The following is an 18,611-nucleotide window of genomic DNA, read 5'->3' on the forward strand; positions in this document are numbered from 1 at the left end:
AACAGAATTATGAAAGAAAAAATTGTTTTTGCATGTGATATAAGAAGCTGTGATATAGCTAACAGTCTAGACTGAAAAGTGACATCTTTTTTGTGGGTGGTGGTAATTCTGACCTTCTTTTTATTTATTGCATTTATACCTACCCTTTCCTCCAAGGACCTCAGGGCAGCATAACATAGTTCATGTCACACTTCATTTAATCCACTAAACAACTCTGTGGGGATGATTAGCCTGAGATAGTGACTGGCCAAAGGTCACCAAGCAAATTTCATGGGATTTGACTCTGGGTGTTCTGAGACCTAGCCTAATACACTTATTAGTATGCCATGCTGACTCTTTTTGGATTCATGTGTTAAATACTGCCTCATTATTCCTCACTTAAACTGCAAATTATAAATCCTAACATATGTATTTTGTATTCTATATTGTATGTATGAGTGGCTTGTACTACCACATTAATTGAGAAAGGGTGGATGTGGCAGGGTAGTGTTCAACAAAGAAATGCAATGACAGCAGGGCAGACTTCCTCTAGCATGAAATGCTACACTCCTGGGGAAGAGTAACAGACTAGAGTGGGAACAAGTGGGACTGGTAACAAAACTCTACTCTTCCCACTCCCCCAACCCCACAGTTTTTAGTTTTGCTTTTTCAAATGACACTCTACATTCCACGGAAACTGAGCGGGCTCAGTCTTCATGGGTCTGTTGGGAGGGGCACCCTCGAGCACAAATCTTAATAATGTTACAGCTGCAGATTATTAAAAAGAGACTGTTTTCCAAAAGGGCTTTTTCCAATTATAATGAAAAGTCCTTTCATATATTAAAGTTGCGCTGATCTTACTGGTGCAAACAAGCCTACATAGTAAGGTTACTTATAATCTATCAGAACATTAGTGGGTTGACCTTTAAAATGTAGACAAAGAGAATGTTGTTTTCTAAGGGGGGAGAGACTGGCATTAAGTAGGGCAAGGAGAATTTAAGTAGGGTCAAGTGAAAAGCTAGAATTTTCTACAGAACTACTAACACACTTCTATGAATTTTTTTGCCACAGAATCCATTACAATTTAATCTGCATCTGTCACACTAATTGTTAGATCTTAACCATCTCACCAAGTACAGAACAAAATCTATTTCTTTGTCCTTCATGTAGAAGAGGACAATACAAAAAGACAATCAATCCAATGTTATTTATAAAATTAAAGGAAGATTTCCTATATTAAGAAAATAAGAACCAGATGTCTATGGGAAGCTGACAAACAGGACAAAAGCACAATAGCACCCTCCCACTCATGTTCCTCAGCAACTGGTATTTAGAGCCATGCTGCCTCAGATACTGGAGGTAATATATAGCCATCATGACAAGTAGCCATTGCCCTCCATAAATATGTCTAATCCCTTTTAAAGCTGTGCAAAGTTGGCAGCCATCGGTACATCTTGCAATAGAGAATCACATTGTTTAACTATACTGTATGAGCAAGTACTTCCTTTTGTCTGTCCTGAATATCCCATCATTCATCTTCATTGGATGATCCCAGGTTCTAGTATTATAAAAGAGGGAGAAAGAATTCCATATCCATTTCCTCCACACCATGCATAATCTGTACACCTCAAGCATGTCCCCACTTCCTCAATCATGTCTCCACATTTTTCTAAGCTAAAAACCTTTCTTCATAGGGGTGATGCTCCAGCTTCTTGAATATTTTGGTTGCCCTTTTCTGTACCTTCTCCAGCTCTACAATATCCTTTTTAAGTGCACTGACCAGAACTGTACACATTATTCCAAGTGACCACCAGCTCGGACCCCATCAAGTGTATATATGAAGCTGGGATTCCCCCCCCTCCCCTCATGTGCATCACTTTACATTTACTTACGTTCAACCACAACTGACATTTTGTTGCCCATTCTCCCAGTATGGAGATATCTTTCTGGGTTTTTTTTGCAATCCCCTTTTGTTTTAACCACCCTAAATAATTTGGTGTCATCAGCAAACATGGCCACCTTACTGCTTAACCCAAACACCAGATAATTTATGAACAAGCTAAAAAATGCTGATCCCCATACAGTTTGTGTATATTTTCCTCCACTGAAAAAACTGTCAGTTTATTCCTACGCTATAACTCCATGACTGCTAAGTTCGCTCAGGAGTCTTTGTGGGGGACTTTCTCAAAAAGTTTGAAAATCCAAGAAAACAGATCACTCCACTTACATACTTGTCAACATGCTCAAAGAACTCGAAAGGTTAGTGAGACATGACTTACCTCTGCAGAAGTCACGTTGATTCTCCTTCATCAATACTTGCCCTTCTATATGCTTGATAATTTTATCTTTAAAAATGCTTCATTCCAATTTACCTGGAACACACATAAAGCTAGCGGGCCTGGAACATTCTGGATTCTCCACCTCCAACCCGCTTTTAAAAATTGGCATTGTGTCGGCCAGTTTCCAGGGCTCTGGTATGAAGGCAGATCTTAGGGATGTGTTACATATTTTTGTTATAAGATCCGCAATTTTACATTTGAGTTCTTTAAATACTCTTGGATGGATACCATCTGGACCAGGTGATTTGTTCATTTTCAATTTGTCAATTTGTCAATACATTCTAGAACCTTATCTCTCATCACCACTATTTATTTCAGTTCCTCCCTTTTCAAAATGTCAGTCCAGGTATGTGCATCTACTCTACATCCTCTGCAGTGAAGACAGACCAAGAAAATTCATTGAGCTTCTTCTTAATGTCTTTGCATTCCTGTGTAAACTGTTTCAACTCCCTAGACATCCGACAGTTCAGTTCCTTCCTGGACAGTTTCCTGCTTCTGATGCATTTATTTTGATTGCTGATCCTAATGTTATTAGTAATATGCTCAACATGCTTTTTTTTACATCCTTTATTGTTTTCTTACATTTCTTCTGTGCAAGTTTGTATTCCTTTTTGTTTGCCTTGTTTGGCCACAACTTACATTTTCTGTGGAAGGTCTTCTTTTCTCTAATAGCTTCACTGACAATGTTTGTTAACCATGCTGGTGCTCTCTTGGACTTGGTGGTATCTTTCCTGAACTATGGTATATATTCTAGCTGAGCTTCAATTATTGGAGTTCTGAGTAACCCTTTCGATTTCTGGAGATATTTGTTCCTTTTTATCATTCTCTCATTTTTGACAAGTTTCTCTTTTGAAGTAAAATATGACTGTGTTGGACATGGACATCCTTAAAAATTGTCCACTTACATATAAGTTAAATTTAATAGTACTGTGGTCACTGTTTCCAATTGGTTCAACAACACTTACATCTCACATTAGGTCCTGGCCACCAGTTAGGATTAAGTCCAAGCTCACCTCCACTCTAGTCAGTTCTGTGATCAACTGCTCTAATTGATGCACAATTGTTCAAGTAATCTAGAAAATTAATCTCTTCGTTAACATGCATTTGTCCAGTCTATGTGAGGGTAATTGAGGTCAACCATTATTGCCAATTTTTCTGCTCTGGATGCCTCCCTGTTTTCACACTTCATCTCAATACCACCCTGAGCATTTTGAGCAAGGAAGGCAATAGCATGACCCTAGTACTAAATTACTTTTGAGGTATTATCACCCACAGCAATTCTGCGGAGGAGTCTGCCACTTTTGAGATTTCTAGTATATTTGAAACTATGCTCTCTTTGCCACACAGAAAGCTACCCTAATCTTTTCCTCTCTTGAGACATTAGGTTGGTATTCAAAGTACATACATGCCTAATGGAGGTCTGAACTTACATTTCTCAAAAAGCAACCCAACATGCCATATGTCCAGCCACATTTGGATCTAGTGAAACTTTAAAAAAATAGTTTGATATGGCATTGGGGGGGGGGGGTGCTGTTATCAAAAAAAACCCAATGTGCATGCTCACATTCTTGGGAGAGCTCAAAATAATTCTTTGGATCCCAATAATAGTGTTTTAGTGAAGGCAATAGCTAAGTTCCTTTTTTAATGCTGTAACTGAGTACCTTGAATGTGTAAGATAAACTGTGTAAGATAAAAAATAAGTTTTCACAGGATAGCTTTGTGCATCTTTCTTCTTCCTAGGTTCATCTGTTTTGTGCATATGTTTACTGGCCAAGTATTGGCCAGATGCTCTTTGCCCCATTATAGTCATAATAAGATAGGAAAAAAATGGATCTGATGAATATCTGTACTTAAAGAAAAGAGAAGGTTTAGGGAAGGCTCTGCCTCTGGCATTAGGACAGCAGGCCTATAAAATCACTTCAGAAGAAACTGCCTCTTTGGCTTCCCAAGGCTAGTGTAAAGTTTATCAGGAATCTAACCTTAATTAGCAAAGTGGTGTGCTGTGCTGCTGCCACCAAAAGAGACGATGGAACATAATGTCCCAAAGGGGAAACAATGCATGAAGAAGCTACTGCCTGACAGTAACTTATTCTAGATAATGCAGAATGGAATTTCCCACCACCCAGTGAGGTGTCAATTCTTCATATTGTAGAATCAGCATGTAAAAACGTCCCTTGTAGACAAAAGTAGTAAAATACTAAATTTAACTAAATGTGTGGAGTTATTCATCAAACACACAATCTCCTGATTATTTTATTCTTTTAAGAAATACCTAAATGCTAAGTATATGTTAGAAAACCATACTGCAAAATCAGTAAAACCATGTTTTTTGTAATCAAGAAACATAAAAAGTGCAACTTTTTTAAAAAATACCTTCAACTAATTCCATCATAATATTAGTTTTTCATAAAAGGTTTTTTAAAAATAGCCCTAGATACAAACATACCATGGTTGTCTCAATGTCACCTGGTGAAAGGCTGATTTCATCTGGGGAAGTGACAGAAGAGCGAGTAGTCCGAGGAGTTCTTGGTGAAGGAAGTGTGTCCCAGGCATTATATCCACTTGGAGGTGGAGTTGGCATTTGAACACCTGAACGTTGGCAGCAATTTTCTGGATTATTCATCCAAGCTTCAAGTAACTTCTCCCTGTCCCAATCTTAAATCAAATAAAAAGAGAAAATGTTAAAAAGTGTCATGGAAATGGGGTGGTGATAATGGTGGTGGTGGTGTGTGTGTTATTTGTGGCTAGTATCACCGTAGAAGAGAAATGTTGAACCCCTTTCAACCTGACGGCCGAATTCTATTTTAGAGAAGCTCTCAGGGCAAAAAAAGAAAAGAAAAGAAAAGGCAAAGGGGGAAGGCTCAAAAATAACAGCATATTTTAGCTTAAAGTTCTTACTAACAGTATTTAAGTCTTAGAATAGGCATTTCCACATTTTATAATGGACTGCACAAAACCTGGGGAAACTGAACAATTAGTGGTGCTAAGGTCATCTGGAGAACCCTGAAATTGCCAGACTGGGACCCCAGAAGAGCCAGAGAAAATGTTAAAAGGTGTCATGGAAATGGGGCGGTGATGACGGTGGTAGTGGTGAGTTTCTGCATCCCTGCTGCAGAGGGTGTAAATATTAATTTTAAGCCACAAGTGAAGCATACTACTTGCAAAGGTTCCTACATATGCACCAGCAGAAACAAAGATTTTTACAATATATAGCACATATGCATGATTTCTTCCAACAGAGCTGCTAATACAGAATTCTTTTATATAACTATGTTATGAATGGGCTAAACTTTCTCATTTGGATAATTATGCTTTTAATCTTTTTTCATAAAAGGAGGCAAACATTGAAAACGAAACATTTCATTTCATATCTGATGCTGCATTGTATGTCTGTTGTTACAACAAAGAGTTCAATACAAGGGCGAAATTGCACATGTACATTTGACTCAAAAAGCCTTCTCAAAAGAGTAAATGATGCTAGTTCGTTATTTCTAAATCAAAAGAACTTAGTAATTTGGAACTATAATTTATTTGCTGATATGGTCAATAAGGGACAGACATTATTCTTCCTGTTTGGTCTGTTGGGTTAAGGCAGAAAATTTTTCAGAATAGTGCCTAAAATACATATAAGGTAAGGCAAAATAAGACCCAACAATCCCCTCCATCCCCAAATAATGCATATGCTGAAATTCTACAATTGTACAATTTTCAGTACAATTCTATGGGGTTCTAAAAAAATAAGATATGAGACATAATCCTTAAAGAGTCTGATAGATGAACATAGGAAACAGTGATACAGAAAGTAAGCCTATTGGGCTTTCTAGCTTAGTACAATGACTGACATCAGCTCTACAAGGTTTCAGGCAGGGTTTTTTCTCAGCCCTGCCAGGACATGCCAGGGATTGAACCTGGGTCCTTTTGCATGCAAATCATGTGCTGTAGTGTTTTTTTTAAAAAAGGAAACGTTTAATTTTACACTGGCTATAACACTGTGCATTTTCCTCTTCCTCCTCCTCCTTCTTCTTTATTTATATAGCACCATCAGTGAACATGGTGCTGTACAGAGTAAAACAATAAAATAGCAAAACCCTGCCGCATAGGCTTACATTCTAATAGAATCATACTATGATATTTAGAGCACTCAGAACTGGGAATTTAGTGCAATCAAATGCATATGAGTATTAAATTCAAGTTTCACATAAGAAAGTGAACAAAAAGAGGGCCAGACTAAAAAGAAAAGGGTTAGACCAATTCTGTATGTATGAAATGTTAAAATAAAATTATTAGTTTCTTGTTGAGTGGAAGGGTTTTTCTTTTCTTTTTTGTAAAAGAAAAATGGGTTTGGAGCTGCTTCTTTTTTTAAGATATCATTATGTCAGGGTGGGGGGTTAGGGCATTGCTGACTTTTGACTTGTTGTATGACTTGTTGTATGAGAGCATGTTTCCATTTAGAGTAGGGATAGGCAAACCTTTTAACCCTGTGTTTCAGTATCACATCTCCCTTATCATAACACTGACAACTTCACAAATGACTTGTCAGGATGAGTGTCCGCGGGTTCTAGAATGATTTCCTTCAATTCTGAAACATTGGAGAACACTTTGAGTAGCAATGGAGTCTGTTGGGAGTGTCTTTGGTACAGGGTGGAAAAATCAGTATGCTTGATAAGGATCCAGGGTTATAAGGATCCTGAATACTTCACTTTATGTTTCTGATTGTTATCTAGTTAATTTTTAACATCAGGTAATATAACACAATTTTTGCATGACTTGAATTTTTCAACTGTACAATAGCCTTTTACAACTGTATTTTTTCCTATTGCACATTTTGTCTCCGGCTGCACCATTTTTTTTTTAAAAAAAAGCCCTGATGTGCTCTCTCAGTGGCCCTTCTCCAATACAAATGAATGTCAAGTGAGCAGGAGCTATATTATTTTTTCTTATGTTGAGTTGTTTGGGATGCATATAGCGAACTGGATTTGTGTACAGAAGGTTGTGTAAGCAAAACTGGATTAATGGCAGCCTACAAATTGTTTGGCTCTGTACACACTGCCTAGATGAATGTCTTTGATGAGCAGGGAGCTGCCAAGCAGCTGACAGTACCCAGGAGATGTCTAGAAATGTAAAGCTTATCATGAGGCCTGAAATACTGAGTAGCTTCCCAACAAAAACATTTTCCTATTGTACAGATTTTTGCAATATCCATACTGGTTTCTGAAGATTACAGCTAATAATGGAGATGTCCTACAATCTGGACATACATTGTTTCATCTCACTGGGAACCAGCTCTCATAACCTTGCTAGTATGTTGTGAATTTTGAAATTCTGAACATTTTAGTACTGAGGAAGGGAAACCGTAAGGCAAGGGTGGGGAGCCTTTCTCCCCAGTCGGCCACATTCCCTCAGAGAAAAGCAGTTGGGTGCTGGGGGGACGGGACCAAAGCAAATACACCCCCCATTCATGCACATGGAGGGGGAGATTGCAGGGAGGGGGGAGTTAAAATTCCCGACCCCCTGCACAATGGACCAGGAAACAGCTGAGTAGCAGCAAAGAGGGAGCTACTCCTTCAGGACCACAACTCCCAATATCTGCTGTAAGGCTTTAGAACATTTAAATCTTGAAATGTGATTTCTGGGATGTAAGGAAACATATTTCTAAAGTAAGTATTTCCAGTATTGTCTGATGGGTCATGCTATGACACTTCAGATAAGGTTATTTACTCTGTTTTCTCACCACAACTAGTAAACAGCTTCTCTGGGCTTGATTTAGATGGGTGCACCTATAACAAAATACTTTGGGATTGATTTAGATCCAAACCCAAATTAGTTCATTTCAGCTCAGACCAGTTTTGAACACCAGGTCTCATTTTGCTCATGATGATGTCACTGGGAACACAAAGAGGCCTAGGAGTTTCCACTTGCTTGTGTTCCCTTGTGCTCTAACCCGCTCCCAGCACCTTTCCCAGAACATATTGAGCTGCTTAGGAATTTTATTATATTAAGCAGTACATAAGTATTATTAATAAATAGATAAATAATGTTGCGTCAGCAATAAGAAGGCTGTTCCTGCAGCATTGCATGGCATACATTGCTACCAGGAGGAGGGCCTTTTCTGCTGTGGCACCCCAGCTGTGGAATGAGCACCCTAAGGAGGTTCGCTTGGCACCTACATTATATGCTTTTAGACGCCAGGTGAAGACCTTTTTATTCTCCCAGCATTTTAACAGTCTATAAATAAATTTTAACTTGGTGTTTTAAATCTGTAATTTTGCATTGCTGCTGTTTTTATCTGGTTGAGTTTTTATATTGTATTTTATATTATGGTTTTATACTGTTGTTTTATACTTTGAAAGTTTTTAATTTTTGTGAACCGCCCATAGAGCTCCGGCTATTGGGCGGTATAGAAATGTAATAAATAAATAAATACCAGCATCCTGGGCACCAGAATTCCTTGGAAATGTAGTGACCCATAGTAAGGATTCAGAAGCCCTGACAACTGTAAGTCCCAGAAATCTGTTCAGCATGCTCCTGGGTGCCAGAATTCCTTGGAAATATAATTTCCCATGCCTCTTGCGTCCTAAAGACTGAAAGCCTCTGGAAAACTACAATATCCAGTGATCCTGATGCCACTGAAGGACCTAATGCCTTCACATAACCGCTGCAAGATATCAGATGAAAAATGTGATGAACTAATTATGAGCTGAGCCTGAACGCTGGGCTTAATTTGTAAGTAGCTTAAAAGTTCCAAAGTAGAGTTCATATTCTAATATATTCCTAATTATACACCTCTTGTTCACTTAGTTGGAAATTATTTAGTCTGTTTTCCTTTGATAAATAGCAAAATACATGAACTCAAGCTAAATCAGAATAATTTCAGTGTAATTTTATTGTAAAATTACATTGTAACTTTATTACCTGGCCAAGTTTCTACATGATAGACTCATCATTTTCTAGTTTTGGAGGTTCATCAGACTGGGGCGGTGGGAATTGTGTTTCCCTACTGTCTCTTTGCCTCCTGCTTCTGTCCCACAATAGGGACTAACAGCAATGACAATGTGGCACATTCAGTGGGCAGTTTTATCAGGCAGCTTCTCCTGCACACAGCAGGAAATGGTGGCAAGTTTCGTTATAGGCCAAAAAAGAGGTGGATTTGTTGAGGCTCATTTTATGATGGAAAAAAGAGCAGAAGGAGCAGGAGATACACGGGAGAAATGCTGCATCATCAGAATGCCCCCTAAAGAATTGTGAGTGGCTGTCGCGATCGTGCGATAAAACGCATATCTGAGGAAGCTAATAATTCCTTAGCAGATACTTGTTGACATGGATACACATATGATGTTTATAATATTTTAATATAGTCAAATGCAATACTTTTTGCTTATTGGATTATACTGTTCTTTTGTAGCGCACATAAAAGTGGTACAATTTCAACTAAACTGTACCTCATTCATCCAAACTAAACATTACAGCTGTAAATCAAATTAGACCACACACAGTTTCAGTTTTGCTTGATTAAATAATTCTTGTCTTTAGCAAACTGAAATAAAGGCAGAACGCACATACTTTCTCTTGACTTGCAAAATGTGTGTATGCCATCCTTTTGACAGTTGCCAAATGCCTTAAGTTACAGCTTATTACTAAGAAATAGGCCTCTGCAATTCAGACCAGTTCTTTCTCAAGTCTCAGTTACTGTTCACTAGGTGTGGGGAGCAAAATTCAGGTATATATTTAGTCATCACTGGTTTGTTTTCATCCTAATACCTGATCAGTCTGCCACTTTAGACCACCACCTAGAATCTGCAAAATAGGTGGCATATAATTGGGATCAATTGGTTGAATCCTTTTTTTTATAAATTACTGATTTTAAAAATAAAGTGATACATTACTTGGTCCAAAGATCAGATTTGAGGGCCTAAATTCCTTAGCAAGTAGCTATTCGGGGATCACACATATAATTTTTCACCAAAACAAAATGAATAACGTTCACTGGTTTTGATGGGAAAAGGGTCAGTAGTCAGATTCCAAAAATACCCCTCGCCCTATAATACCAACATGCTCCACTTCTACAGCTTGCCTGCCAAAATCCCTTCCACAACATTTCTACATGCCGCTACTTGCCCTCCAGAATCCTCTCATATGTCAATGCATCTAATGTAATGATTATTCTGATGATATAACCTCCTTAAAATCTCCTTTGCCCTTGAACAAATGGGCAGCCATCTGATTCCATGTGATTCCAAAATTTCCTCTTTGGCTACAAATGTTGGCAAACCCTACTGTCCCTCTGACCCTGCTCCCCAATGGTATGCAATAGCAGCTATTCATAGGTTCAACTTCTTTACTCTTCTCTAAATGTGTTATTTCCTAGACTTGAAGATAGTTCAAATGCTGTATGGAGTCCCAAGGACCCCACAGGGGACTTTGAAAAGCACAATAAGGCCAATTGGCCTTACGTTTGTCTTCTCTGATCCAGTTCAATTTCATGACCCAAGGGGATCCATGCACTGCCTCACATTTACGGCCTGCATTAGCGCCCAGATTGTAATGTGCTAGATGTCCCATATCAGAAGTGTTGTGCAATCCCCAGAATAGGTTAGTTTGCCATCCAGATAGCATAAATAAGAGGCCAGATCTGAATCTCACAGGGAAATTTATTTCCTGGCTAATTTTCAGTGCTCAGGCTAAGCAGAATGTTCTTATCTTTTCATGCTGATCATTAAAATGGTAAATGATAAATACAGCCTCACCAGAGACCAGCGTTACACAAAAGGATTTCATACTTTTGCAACACTGGAACTGGCTTAAGTAACTGTGAATGCAAGATGGAATATTATATTTCAGCCATATGCATTTACACTAGTCATTTCTTTTTATTAGAAAAGCACAGGGAGAAAAATATTAATATATTTTGTCAAGATTTATTATTAAAATTGGCTGAATGTTATATATTTCCTTGATTACCATGCGCCCGAAGCAAAGCTTCTGCAGTAAACAGTGGGGCTTGAAGCATGTCAGCAGATTCTACAATCAGCATATCTTTGAGTCTTCGCAGGTCCTGAGGTCGTAGTCCTTCATATGGCTGTGAAATGCAACAGAAAGAGAGGTTAGCAAAATAGCAGTAAAAATAAGGATTTCATTTAGAAATAGGTGGCGAGGTGAACTAGGACAAAGTGCTTAGAAAATGAATTTTATGGCATATTCACACCCCTCACACTCATAAGAAGAGCCCTGCTGGATCAGACCAAGGGTCCATCTAGTCCAGCGGTTCTCAACCTGTGGGTCGGGACCCCTTTGGGGGTCGAATGACCCTTTCACAGGGGTCGCCTAAGACCATCGGAAAACACATATTTCTGATGGTCTTAGGAAACTGTATTAACTGAACTATGTCAGGTATCATCTTTTGTATTATTAAAGCTATTGTTATGTATTATTTTCATTAGCAAACCATCCCATGACAATGGATCGTGTAGAGAAGAACGAAAATAATTTTATGGTTGGGGGTCACCACAACATGAGGAACTGTATTAAAGGGTCGTGGCATTAGGAAGGTTGAGAACCACTGATCTAGTCCAACACTCTGTTCACACAGTGGCCAACCAGCTGTCGACTAGCAACCCACAAGCACGACATAGGTATGACAGCACACTCTTGCCCATGCCCCCAAGCAAATGGTGTGTATAGGCTTACTGCTTCTGATATTGGATGTAGCACATAGCCATCAGGACTAGTAGCCTCCAGGAATTTATTCAACTCCCTTTTAAAGCCATCCAAATTTCTGGCCATCACTACATCTTACGGTAGTGAATTCCATAGTTTAACTATGCACTGTGTAAAGAAGTACTTCGTTTTATCTGTCCTGAATCTCCCTCCAATCAAATTCATAGGATGAGACTAGGTTCAAGTATTATGAGAGAAAAATGTGGATAGAGAAAAATGTCTCTCTATCCACATTCTCCATGTCTTGTATAAATTTATACACCTCTATCTTGTCTTCCTTTACCCTTCTTTTTTCCAAGCTAAAGGGTATGTAATAAGTAACACATATCTCAGACCATGAGTAAAAGTTTTGTACGGGCATGTCTACACCAGCCTTTTTCTCCCAGGGTCATCCCTAAATCATCCTTGTGCATCCAAATGATGCACAGGGGATCCCAGGGGCAACCAGGGATGACCCCTCCATTTTCACAGGATAACTGGTTGCCCAGTTATCCCAATTTTCTCTGCAGTGCCAGGACCATCCCGACTAAAGCTATGTTAAGGATTTGAAAAAGTTGAAGATGACTGTTCAAAATGCCAACCATGGCCAACACGTGAAAGAGGGTTCATCATATGAAACAGAGAGCACTAGATTATAGCCCTTTTGCTGGACAAATTAAATTTAAAACAGGCCTACTCTCGCTCTTCTAACAATCCTACAGGATGGAAGGGATGGATAACATTCGCTACTCTTCCAAGTGAAGACCGTGCATATTGGCTGAGCAATGTATAATAAAACCTGTTTATGTTGGCCATTTGTACACATTTCTCGGTGTTTACAGGTGAATGAGCTTACCTACATGTTGATACCTACACTAACTACAACACATATGTAACGTGTTTTCTCTATACTGTATCTAAATCCCATCTTGTTAGCATAGGACAAAATTCTTCCAGATGACTGGAAATTTAAACTTCCTAGATCTAAAAAACAAAGATCAGCCATTTTCTATTAAAGTACTAAGTAGTGAATCAGAAATGAAATAATCAAATATAGTATAACAACAGCAATAACAGATTAACATAGTTTAATACCCTTGCGGAAGCGAAAAAGAACAATTTTGGTCATAAAGTCTGCCTATTTTACTATAGATATATCATGCATACTAACAGCAATCTCAATTCTCCAAGTGCCAAAGAGTACCATCCTCGTACAAGGGGGAGGTATAAGCAGCTATAAGGGAATCTCAAGGTTTGCAGTACAAAAACATCTTAGGGGAAAACCTTCAGAGAACAGCTCTATGAGGAATGAACTTGTTCCAATGGCAAAGGCAATAGAATGTTGACTACTGGGAGGATCAGGGATGGAAAACCAAGTGGGAGGGGAAATGGAATGGAGTATCCTGGAAGAGGGCAATGTTCCAGCTAGCCAGTCATGAGCAGGAGCACTTTATTTGCATTGCAAAATTTTCTTGCATATCCCACGTTTAATTGTATTTCTGTTCTCTGAAATTAACTGAATCCTCTATATTATTTATTACAGCATTGTATTGTCTATAATTAATGGGCAATTTAAAAACAACAACACAACAGCACTTTAGATTCACCAAAGCCACACTGAAAGATTACTAACATTTAGGACTGAAATATTTGGCAACTTTTACAAGCTATTACCTTCTACAAGACTATTCTGTTCTAACTTACTCAATCAAAGATAGTCAGATTTGGAACAAAACTTCAATGAAGCAGAGACATTTTCAATATTATCTGTTTCAACATAAGCAATCTAGAGCGGTTTCCTTAAATCTTAAAAACAATTTTATATGGAGGGGCCATGGATCAGTAGTAAACATGTGCTTAGCATGTAAAAGATCCCAGATTCAATCCCTGAAGTCTCCAGTTAAAATGGGATCAGGTAGCAAGTGATGTGAAATAACTCTGTTCTGCCATAGACAACTGCTGGATAACTGCTGTTAATCAAAGTAGACCATACTGGCAAATTGGACAAATCTAGAGGGACCTGGTATAAGGCAGCTCCCTATGCTCCTAACTGACAGTGCTCATCCCTGGTAATAGTTACAAACCAATAGCTTCAATGTAAACTTTCTAAAGTGCACATTAAATATGTACATCTCCAGTCAAAATAATCAATTATTAATTTTATTTTACCTCTTTTTTGTCTAAAGCAGCATATTCTGCTTCAATGCTTTCAGCTTCAGGATCTCGCGAGAACACCATCTGGGATTCTAGATTGAGTGCCAGTTCTTTGTGGTGCTGCTTCTCTGCACAGTCACAGGGAGTATCTTTATTTTCATTTTCAGCAAACAAGTCTCCACCATGTTTTACCAGAAGCTGAAAGTTAAAGAGAAACATCAGTGGAAACACTCCCCTGATACTTAAAACTGTTGGAGAATTTCAAGAGCTATTTTTAATACGCATCCTTGGAAATCCTTTCTTAGTCCACATTTGTCACAAACCTTTGTGTAACATAGGAGAATGCTAAACAATGAGAAGCAAGTAAGCCAGACAAATGTACCTAAGGATTATAATATAAATATAAACCTCACAGAGAGAAGGGGGGGAGGTTACTCAAATTGTTATATTTTAGAGATCACTTAAAATATTAGGAAAATTTGAAACAATTTATAACAATTCTACAAACAATATGCCAGAATAATGTTTCCTCATTAGATGTGTTTTTACAAATTCACAGAGAAAAGTATACTGAAGCAACAATAGATGCCTGATGTTTCTCCTTTTTCCTGGACCTAGGTGAGCCAATAAACTTGTCTCGGCTAGCATGGCTGCCTTGCCAGGTCCAGGCTGTACCCATGGGAGATCATTTCCTTCACCCAAGAGATTAACATTGTCAGGATCATTGATTTGCAAAGTGAAGGAAATAGCCTCCTATTATCATGTGCTGGGCTTCATGGTGTCAAGTGACATTTGGGTTCTTAATACTCCTGGAAAAGAAGAAAGAGGTAGCAGAGAAGTTCCAGAGTTTGATTGTGCTGAACGCCTGATGACCTCGAAAACTATGAGTACTTGCTAGACTCTTTGCTACTATAGGACCTGTGGTTTTTAAAAGGCAACCAAAACAGGGTTCCCTGACCTTTGGTCTCTACCAAGATGTTTTTCACAGTGCTTCTCTGAAGAGTATCGGAGCCATGAAGGAGTTGCTCAAAGAGCCCAGATTGGGAAGTCCACATCCCAATTCTCAGTCATATGTTACCTCTGGCTAAGATGTAAGTGGCCATGACCCTCAAGATTAGTGGTGCAGCTAGGTCCTGGCCCTGTATAAAAAGGCCTGCTTTGGAGCAGCCAATGCAGCCTTAGTTTTTACAGCACCCCACCCCACCCACAAAGAAAATGCCATGTGGATGGGCAACCAATATCCTTCTGGCCCAGAAGTGCAGACCTTGCCACAAAGGATGTGCCAGTTGCAGTCACGCCAAGTCTGGAAGAGGGCTGTGTGGGCCATGTAGAACCACCACTCCACCCTCTCAACCATGATCACTGCAGATAGTAGGCCTAATGACAAAAACCTCTCCTCTATCCCCTTAAAGGGTCTGTTCCTTTTGATTCTTGGGACCTTCTCAAGGAAATGCTTATTCAGCAGCTGGCCTGCACTCCTAGGCTACGTGGCAAAATATACAGACTACAGTCCTGCTATTCCTCAGAGAAATGTAAGCTTATGCAGCCTGCAAGGCTGCTGAAGTTATACTTTTCTAAAACAACCTCAAAAACATTGCCCTTCAGAGAGCTATTAAAGGATTAAAAGTTAGAAACATGCTGTTTATAGTGGCAGTCATGTTCACTACGTCCCAGTTCCACAGCACCAGTGCACAATTTATGTGATAGAGAAGCATCATGAACTCTTCCGTTCCGCAATACAGGTAACATCTAGTGTGCAACAGTGGCTCAGTTCAAACATTTCTCTCTAGGCAGTGTGAAAACTCCACTCAACGGTGGAGTTTTTAGGAGGTACTCACCACACAACATCTTCCAACTCCACAGTTGTGTGAATGTGGACTACCATGGAGTAGAGTAAAACTCAATGTGACGTTCGATTGACAGTTCCTCCGTCCTCTCTCCTCCCCCAGTCCTCCCGATGCTATCCCATCAGCCATTGCTGCAAAAAAACAATCCCGGCATCTCTCCTAGAGCGGCACTTCCTCCTTTGGCCGCTCTAGCCAGGGAACTCTATAGCCAGTGGGGAAACTCCATTCAATGCAACAAGAAACTCCACAGAACGCTCCAGACAATATGGAACACAATGGTTGTGCAGGAACTCTCCACTGCACAGCATGGATATTCAGGATGGAGTGGGTTTTTTTTAAAAAAACAACTCTACCATGGGGTGGAGTTTTCCCGCCAGAGAACATATTTCTCAACGGTGGTGTAACAACTCCACCGTAGAGTTCTAAAACCACCATTGAGAAATGTGTTGTCTGAACTGAGACAGTCTCTTCATGTGAAGGAATGCCAGTTTGCATGAAGGCTTGATTCATGAGTTCTTCTATCATTTGATCAGGCACTTGTGTGAAGCACCTGGTCCATACTAGATACTATTTGTGTGGTGGAGGGAATTCTTGCTACTCCTCAACCCCATGATTTTTAGCACCAACTCTATGAACTGCATCTAAAGACAAAAGAGCATATCTTTTAATTGATTAGCATGTACTGGCATATTGGGAATTTACATATATACATATTAGAAGCGATTGAGTGAAAACTGTAAATAAATAAATATTAAATTGATATGAAGCATTAAACTAGTACTGTAAAAACTGTTTTAAATAAATTGAATGATCAGTCTATTTCCATTATGATGTTCTGGCAAAAGAACACATAGGATCAGGCATAGGGCCCCTCAAATTATGGTGTTGTGCCAGCACTAGATCAAGCAGCACCATACAACAGCTACTATCAGCAGTCCCCGCAGCTCCTTCTGTGGCAACACAAAGGTCTTTGAGCTCTATCAGAGAATGCTATATTGGTACAACACTGTGTCTGGTTGTCCTGCAAGTAAATGTTGACAAGAGGTTAAGAAGGAGTTTGCATTGGCAGAGTCAGCTCTGTGTGTCACAGCAGCTGGGTGGATCTACAGTACTAGACCTGTCAGTCTGAAAGCTTCTTCTTACAAAATAAGGCAAGCCTAATAAAGCAGACCAATTAGCTGTGCCACCTGGAAAGAATGTACCTAAAGATTTTCGATCAAAAGTTTAAACAGACTGTACTGCAGATAGCTTTGTTCAATGTACCGTTTTGTCTGCCCTTTTTCAACATACAAGTGGGCTATTATGTTGTCAAGCAGTGAACACTAGGTACAGCTAAAGCTCATGGGGCTCATAAAGAGATAACTTTTAAATCAGGGACAGGGCAGTAAGGTCAAATAGAAAAAAAAACATTCCTCTGGTTCTTCTGTTTAATAGAACATCTGGGAACCACTGCTGCAAAAGACCAAACCTTTTTGTGGAATGCCAGATTAAGAACAGCAGATTAACTGGAAGGTACAATACAATACATTTCAAACATTGCCTCATCAGCAATGATCAGATTTAACACTTTGTACTTAAGCACAAAATACAAAGGCCCCTCAAAGCAAGTGGTAAGACAGCAGAACACATGGAGTGTTTTTTAAAACATAGTCTCTGAAGTTATACAGCAACTTTGCTGAAACTAAGCAGGTCATGGCCAGATCAGAGCCTAGATGGGGGACTATCTGGGTATGCAATATACACTGCTTTGAGTTCAATCATAGAAGAAAGGTAGGAGATAGATGTAATAATTGTGTAGGTATTTTCATGTAATAAACAGAATACAGTGGCTGATATTTTTCCATTTTTCTCTTTTTAGATATAATATTAACTGATCTTAATGTAGTAGCATTATTAGCTAGTGTGAGACTTCTTTCCACTTTGTCTACTTCTCTTTTGAGGCAAGTGTATGCTCTGCAGTTACTTTGACAAATGTTTACATAAAACTTTACCTCTACACAGGTCTTCATTCCTGAGGCAGCAGCATAGTGCAAAGGAGTATTTCTTTTATTATCAACAGCATCAATAGCTGCTCTTTCATATTCTCCTTGGTCAAGCTTTGCTCCTTTCCATTTCAAGATCATCTGTAGACAATCTGCTCTTCTGAAGTCATCTTCAAATGGCCGTGTCAAGCGAGGCTGAAGAGCTCCATCAGATATCATAATCTGAGGTCCCATACAAAGCAAGTGCATAGATGTCTCATTGTGCACATTTCGTTTATTTGGGTTGCCATCTCTCACAAAAAGAAAAGTCCTATACAGATAAAATAAAGAAGAAAAATAGTAAATAAGATGCAAGTTTTTATACTATGGGAAATAAAGCAAGGATAATTTTGTTGTGTCTTTAAATATCACAACAATTTTTAATTATGACCTGTTTCACATGTAACGACAACCTATTATGCTGCCACCCACCCACTTATCATGTGCACTTCCTTTCTTGCATACAAAACAAAGCAGGAATGCCCCATTCCTGGATTGTGCCCCATTATGTGCAAACCTGGAACTCTGTGTTCATCAACAAACATGCCTGGATGACTGGATCAGGCAAGGAGCATAGA

The 18,611-nt window shown here is 39.1% G+C and overlaps 1 protein-coding gene across 5 annotated transcripts in view; it reads right to left on the reverse strand.

The window, feature by feature from the left end:
- The window catches only part of ANKIB1 (ankyrin repeat and IBR domain containing 1), a 79,507-nt gene that overhangs the window by 30,631 nt on the left and 30,265 nt on the right, over positions 1 to 18,611 (reverse strand). For 4 of the 5 annotated variants that reach the window (XM_063126963.1, XM_063126972.1, XM_063126943.1 and 1 more), the window contains exons 3-6: positions 18,004 to 18,304; positions 14,181 to 14,363; positions 11,277 to 11,394; positions 4,765 to 4,973 (exon numbers count right to left, since the gene is read on the reverse strand). In XM_063126963.1, coding sequence (XP_062983033.1) covers positions 4,765 to 4,973; positions 11,277 to 11,394; positions 14,181 to 14,363; positions 18,004 to 18,304 — 811 coding nt within the window. Of the gene's footprint in view, positions 1 to 4,764; positions 4,974 to 11,276; positions 11,395 to 14,180; positions 14,364 to 16,003; positions 16,231 to 18,003; positions 18,305 to 18,611 lie in introns of those variants that run through there. The other variant, XM_063126981.1, reaches the window with a different exon arrangement.

This window comes from Elgaria multicarinata, chromosome 1, assembly GCF_023053635.1.
Source record: "Elgaria multicarinata webbii isolate HBS135686 ecotype San Diego chromosome 1, rElgMul1.1.pri, whole genome shotgun sequence".
Taxonomy (NCBI): domain Eukaryota; kingdom Metazoa; phylum Chordata; class Lepidosauria; order Squamata; family Anguidae; genus Elgaria; species Elgaria multicarinata.